At 38.5% G+C, this 6,692-nt stretch overlaps 1 protein-coding gene across 1 annotated transcript; it reads left to right on the top strand.

The window, feature by feature from the left end:
* Positions 1–1,044: 1,044 nt before the first annotated feature.
* Positions 1,045–6,116, top strand: lrrc71 (leucine rich repeat containing 71). The gene is made up of 17 exons (XM_022747157.1): positions 1,045–1,166; positions 1,889–1,927; positions 2,015–2,152; positions 2,345–2,452; positions 2,856–2,931; positions 3,035–3,109; positions 3,313–3,381; positions 3,488–3,647; positions 3,735–3,818; positions 3,959–4,037; positions 4,470–4,573; positions 4,668–4,731; positions 4,827–4,894; positions 4,993–5,019; positions 5,132–5,243; positions 5,667–5,758; positions 6,000–6,116. Exons 1-17 carry the CDS (start codon positions 1,100–1,102, stop codon positions 6,114–6,116), a joined length of 1,479 nt encoding a protein of 492 aa, XP_022602878.1. The 5' UTR covers positions 1,045–1,099.
* The last annotated feature ends 576 nt before the right edge of the window (positions 6,117–6,692 follow it).

Here is a 6,692-nt window from a genome sequence, read left to right as displayed (position 1 = left end):
GAATACACATGATGTTGTTGTGCTTTGAATACTCTTAAGGTAGTTGAGAAAATATACAAAAATCTACATGTCCAACTTGTTTGTTGGCTCTCTGCTAGTTTTATTGGTGATGTAGCTGAGAATAATCGGAGAAAAGTTTAACTTTATTCATATCCTTGAATTAATTAGCATTATGACATGTATACTGTACATGTTGTTGTTCATGTTTAAGACATGAAGCTGGTATGACCAAAGACAGTGGACTCTGTAGAGTGAAACATTATGCAGGAATGGAAAGAGTGTTGCTAATGTGATAATACTGGTAAGAGCCTAAAGGGATTCTCAAATGATAACTTGATAATCAGACTGCATTGCCATATAGTTTTCCACTTAACTGTTACTGATGAAAAACTCATGGATATGGAATTTCAGAAAGGTTCAACTATCATAGCATTAGCAGTGTAATGTGCAAAAATGAAAATCTATGCATTTCAACTGGTTCAGAACAAATACCTCTTAAGAATCTTACAATTTATTGATGAATGATGAATAATGGCTAATTTATCTGACAGAGCCTCTGGAATAGAAAAAAACCTTCCCCTCCAGCATCACCCAACTTTCTACAACTATGGAAAATTACAAACTTTTTGTCTTCCGAAAGAAATTAGAATCATTAAAATCAACAATTAACATGGATTCTAAATAAGCCATAATACATCTTTATATTCATAAAATTTTGGATAAACGAGCTGCTTTTCATGGTCATCTTCACTTGCCTCAGCGCCTAACGGGTCAATTGAATACTCTCGCGATATTTCAGAACTTGCATACTGATAAGTGTCGCTTGAAAGGTTGATGTTCCGTCTCAGCATTAGCATCTTACAAAGTCCCATCAACTACTTAAGTACTACTAATAAATTAACTACTATTTAAATTTGTTACCGGTGTGATTGAAGACAAGGAATGGGGACTGTCACTTCCAGTCAAGTCTCGCGTTGAACTCGTAGGTATGACTCAAGGTTGCCATAGTTACGCCAATGACGCTCAGTCAGTGGTTCATTTTAGCCAGCGGCTGTAGCTGACTCATCTGATGAGTTGAATTTAACTTTCCGACACAACAATGTCTAGAAAGAGACACGTAAAAGACAAAACAGAGAAGGCGAACGCCGAGGACGAGAAAAATACCGGTTAGACAATCAGTCTTTCATCAGTATGTTAATCAGAGACAGCTGGTGTAGACACTGCAGTGTTAGCGCGTAGCTAGCTGCCATTAATGAATCAATTAATTTGAGTTAAACTGCATTTTATATTTTGTAAGTTTTTGATAATATACTAGTAGTAGTAATACTACTAGTATTGTAGTAGTAATTGTATAGCTTGCAATTTCTATTAAGTTAGTGATTTCTATTTTGACAGGTTTAAATAGTTGTTTAATACCTTGGTGGAGAAATTCTCTGCATTCAGTGTCTTAGTTAATTGTACTTAATGTGTCAAAAGTAAAGGTATGGATTATGCAGAGTGGCCCATTTCAGAACAATGTATATTATATTATATTATAATTATGAATGCATTAATGTATCATGTTAATGTTGCTGCAGGTGCAGCTCATTTTAATTATTTTACATACTGCTGGATAGATTTAATTTCCAGGATCAAGGAAGTCTTAACCCAGAGGCACTGAAGCATTAACCCATTCATTAGCTTTAATGGTATCATTGTCACAGTTGACGGGGCCTGAGTAGAAGATTTAAGGGATGAAATAACCATTCTCACTCACTTGATATTTGTGTTACAGCTATGATACGGTAGCCTACCTCACGGTTCACTTTTGTTGTTTAGCTTTCCAAACTGTTAATAAAAAAGAGAAATTTTCAACAGGTATAAACTCTGGCCTTTCTGTTGTTTTTAGGACAGGCGCCAAATGAAACATCGCCTGCCCAAACCTTCGGTAAGTAACTTTATCGGGCCGTGTTTGGTGACGTCTAAGAATTACATTGTGCAATTACATACATGCTTTAAACCCACTATCCCACAGATGAATATCAGTGCTCAGGGAAAGTGGAGATTGACTTCCCTGGGCTTTGTGCTCTTCTGAACATAAAGGACATCCCAGCTGTCAGCACCAAGCAACCAGCCTCCTCCATCCTCACTGAAACTGAGGGAGGGGATGTGGGTAAATAACAGCTCTGTCTGATCTGAGCAGCTTTGCATTAGAGGACATTAAAGAACTAGGAACATTCACTACACTGAAAATATCATTTATATATTGTACTGTATATATAATTTTATAGGAAGTCTGAATGTACAATAATTGTCTTTTTTTTACTCTCAGCTTCACTTATAATTAACATAATTGTACCTTCAGAGAACAGGCAGTCCCAGAAAAATGCTGTATCTTTCTGGTCTAAATCCTGCCTCCAAGTGGAGCTGGAGAATGAAGACCCCCTGAGCGCCAAAAGCATGACAGTTTCTGGTAAGAACCAAACACCACGGAGAGATGTTCATAACCATATTTCACTTTGTTTTGACATTAGAATTTTTCTCTTTTTACAGTCTGAACAGTATGCAACCAACAATGTATTTAATATTAGAATATAATACATACTGTCGCCCATAAAGTTGGAATAATTTTGTTTTCAGACACAATCCTGTGTTTATTCCTATTTAAATGCATCAGTTATCACTTTTGACCAGGTGCAATGATTACATTATGTGTCCCAATTACCCAGGGGAAATGAAATAAATCACATTGTCACAATCATTTCATGGAAAAAGGAAAAAAATATTTTATTCCAATTTTATGAGCAACAGTGTATATATATACATATATATACTGTATATATATGTATATATATACATATCTTAAATAATCTCAGGATGGAAGGTAGATGAGCCGACTACCAGAGTGCTACAGAAGATCCTTCCCTCCTTGAGCCAGCTACAGAGCCTTCAGTAAGTAATGAGCTACTGCAGAGAGATGTACTCATGTTACATGGAACAGGGTTACAGCTCTCACTGTTTGTTCCTGTTTGTTTGTGTAATCACTGTATTGCAGGTTTTGGCAGGCGGGACTGACAGATCAAATGGTAATCTCCCTCATGAACACAATATCACTGTGCTCCAACCTCAGGTGAGCGGATTCTATTGTCATTCACACAGTGAGTCTTTGTTTTGTAGCTCTCTGCATCACAGTGGGTATGAATGAATCTGGGCTGAAGAATGGGACACTAAATTTAAGAGAAAATAGCTAGAGAGAACGCCACGTGATGTTGAACATTATCAGCCAAACACTGAGGGTTAGTGATCCATCCCCTCCTCTTTGCTCTTTGTTAGGGTTGTGAGGTTAGAGGGTAACCCTCTTCCAGAGCAGAGTTACCACCATCTTCTCTCTGAAGACAGCATGTAAGTCACCAAGCAGTTACACATTTCACATAATTGTACAGAACTTTAGCTTCAGTTCAGAGGCACAAACATGCCCGATTTCATTGTGTGTGTTTCTTTGGTCAAGCCTCACTCACTTGTCCCTGCGAAATAACCGGATAGGAGATGAGAGCGCTCGTCTGATTGGGGCCGCGCTCTCAACAAAAAGATCTTCTAACACGAACCTCTTGTCACTCAACCTGGCATTCAATTCCATCAGTGATACAGGTGCTGCCCATATCGCACAGGTATAACCCAGAACTGACTCCATATTCACCCTATATGTTCCCCTCATGATCACTGACATGTTTTCTTCATCCTGTTCTGCCTCTCAGGGCTTGCGGTTGAATCGGGCTTTGCTCTTTCTCTCACTGTCCAACAATCAGATTGGAGACACAGGAGCTGCTCATCTGGCTGCGGTATCCATTTACATGAACAATTTTAACCTCAGAGATAATGCATTTAAATGAGCGGTTAAGTTGTTTTAAATTATATTCTCCTTAGTGCGTTATATTATCTAATTTAATAAACATCCACTGCTGACCACTTCCATTTGCAGATACTCAGTGACTTTGCTCTAACTCATGAAGAAGTTGTGGAGAGGAGGAAGCTGCTACTGGAAAAAGCGCAGTCTGTAAGTGTGTGGTAGTCTCCAATATTAATACCCATCCTACCTTAAAATGCATCCTCATCGCTAAATGCTAAAATCTTCTGTTGAAAACATGAAAACTTACTGACACTACTCACTTCACAAAAATACCCTCACTTCAAAATTCTCTAACTGGTTCTTACAAGTCTTCCCAATGAGAACTCTTCACAGTTACACAGTAACATAATGCTTTTGATTTTTTCAAGTAGTTTTTCAATGGTTTGAGCTACATAAAGGAAATCCCATTTGCCGCCATTGTATTGGGGGTTGTCAGAAATTTCAGAGACCTACATTTCAAACAAATAACAGCTCTCTGTGTGACTAGATGTCACTCAGAGTGTGTGAGAAAATATGTTTATTTTTTTGTTTTTACACATTTTGTAATTCTCTTAATTCTCGTTATATCTGCAGTCAACTCCAGGAGTCGATTCTGACCAAACACCTGCTGACCAACTTCCCTCAGTACCCAACAGCACTTCTCTAAGCGTGAGCAAGGGGGAGAACAAAGGTACCTCCAAAAAAAAGGTAACATGTCAGCAATGGTGTGATTCCAATGTATTTGGTGTGCTGTGTACTGTTTATCTTGTACTATAGACTCTTGGTGTCTGTTAAATTACAGGAAGCATCCAAAAAAGACGAGAAACCAGCTGCTAACAAAGAGAACCCAAAGTCGAACAAGAAATGTAATAGCTTCCGTCACAGATGAATACTTGTTCCATTATCCTCTGACAGCAGGGGTGTTTGTCTTTTCATGGCTGTCTCTTTAAATCTCTCCTAGCCTCTGATGTAAAGGCGACTAAAGGTGGCAAGCCGGGGGGTAAAGAGAAACAACTAACTACACAGGAGGTACCAGACACATGCACTCTGAATCTGGCTATAAGCATGCACAGTACAGTAAATTACTTATAATAACTTCACTTGTTTTACTTAATTTATTTCTGCAGGACCAATCGAGTGCTGCCCTGAATGAGGTTTGTCTGCTGCAGTTTTGTTTTGAGCTAAAATTTTGTTCTTGATGATGACTGTGACTTAAACGTACAATGCTTTGCCATGCACTCGTTCACTCCTCTCCTCCTTCATCAGCAGGTAGAGTTGGTGGAGATAAGGAACCCCCTGCTGGAGCAGTCGCTGCAGCACAGGGACGGAGAGCTCTTTCTGCCTGGAAACACGACTCTCACCTCCCTCAACCTGGCAGGTCAGTAACTGTGGTATGAAAGAAAAATCAAGGCCTAAAACAATTCACATCAAGGTGTTTCCAGCACAACTACAGTGAAGTTTGATCGCAGGAATATTTTCAACTGTGATTAATAATGTGGAGCATCAATTTTGATGTGAATTCCTCAGAATCAATTTGCAAAGGTTTCCTTCTCAAGACGGACTCATGTTTAGAGAACTGCTACAAATTAAAAAATACTTTTTTATTGTCATTTGTTTAGGAAAAAGTTAAAAATGGGAGATTTATTTATAGGCCACATTAGCTTCATGAAATCCTTATTCATTAAGGTGTTTTGTGCAAGCTGGTTGATCAGCTACTTCCTGCAAAAAATAAATAATGAAACCTTATGAGGACTTTTGAAGATTTAAATAAAATTGTTATGTTGGTTATGTGTTTGTGTAGGAAACAGAATCACAGAGAAGTCGCTGCATCTGTTCCTGACGTCACTGGAGATGCAGGGTGAGGGAGGAGGCCTGCTGCGTCTCTGTCTGCAGGTGTGTTTTAACACTGTCTCAATATGGTGACAATGCTTCATTTTAAATCAATCACTTTTTCCTTTGATTTTTATCTATTAAAGTAAAATGTATTTATTGTATTAGGATTGTAATTTATGCTCCCAGTGTATCAGTGATTTACCATAAATACACCAACTTTTGATGCGATCTACAGTGTTAACAGATGTGGATGAGTATAAAGATAATTTGTATGATGATTTCTGATCTCTCTCTCTTTCAGAGAAACCGCTTCCCACCAGAGTGTGAGTCCTATATGAAGATAGAGGAACTGATTGCACTCAGACATCAGAGAAAAAAACGTTCTGAAGAGACAGAAGAGGAGGGACAGGGGGCATAGTGCTGAGAGAAGTGACATCTGCTGGGTTATACTGTATACCTTTAATTTGTTATGTAATAATAAAATGCATATATTTTGTCTTGAGAATTAACAGTAACAGCCTTGTGGTACATAAAGGCAGTGGCTGAACTAGAGATTTTAATGTGGAATGTGGCACATTAAATCCAGATGCCTGTTTACAGATCCATTTTACTGCTTTGTTCTGCTTGTGGTCAGAAATTATGCCAAGGACAAAGACTGAGATAAGTATAAATGATCCATTGCTATAATATCTCACAGTTACCAACCAGTAAACAAGTAACTCTAACTCTCCTAGAAAAGTTGAATCCAAGGGCAACTGAACTTTGTTGTAGATACTTGAAGACGTTTCACTTCTCATCCAAGAGGCTTCTTCAGTTCTGACTGACTGTTAAGGAGACCAAGTGATGACAGCTGTCCAACAACCAGGAGCACTAATGAGTAATCGATGGCTTTGATAATGACCTCACAGAGGCGAAATACCTGGGTCTCCTCACCAGTCAGTCATGGCTATCCAAATTCTCTTAGACAGGATCTGGATGACTAAGACTCTTCACA

The sequence above is a fragment of the Seriola dumerili genome, unplaced genomic scaffold (genome assembly GCF_002260705.1).
Source record: "Seriola dumerili isolate Sdu_G_001 unplaced genomic scaffold, Sdu_1.0 BDQW01000110.1, whole genome shotgun sequence".
Taxonomy (NCBI): Eukaryota; Metazoa; Chordata; class Actinopteri; order Carangiformes; family Carangidae; genus Seriola; species Seriola dumerili.
This window is presented reverse-complemented; position numbering and strand designations above follow the sequence as displayed.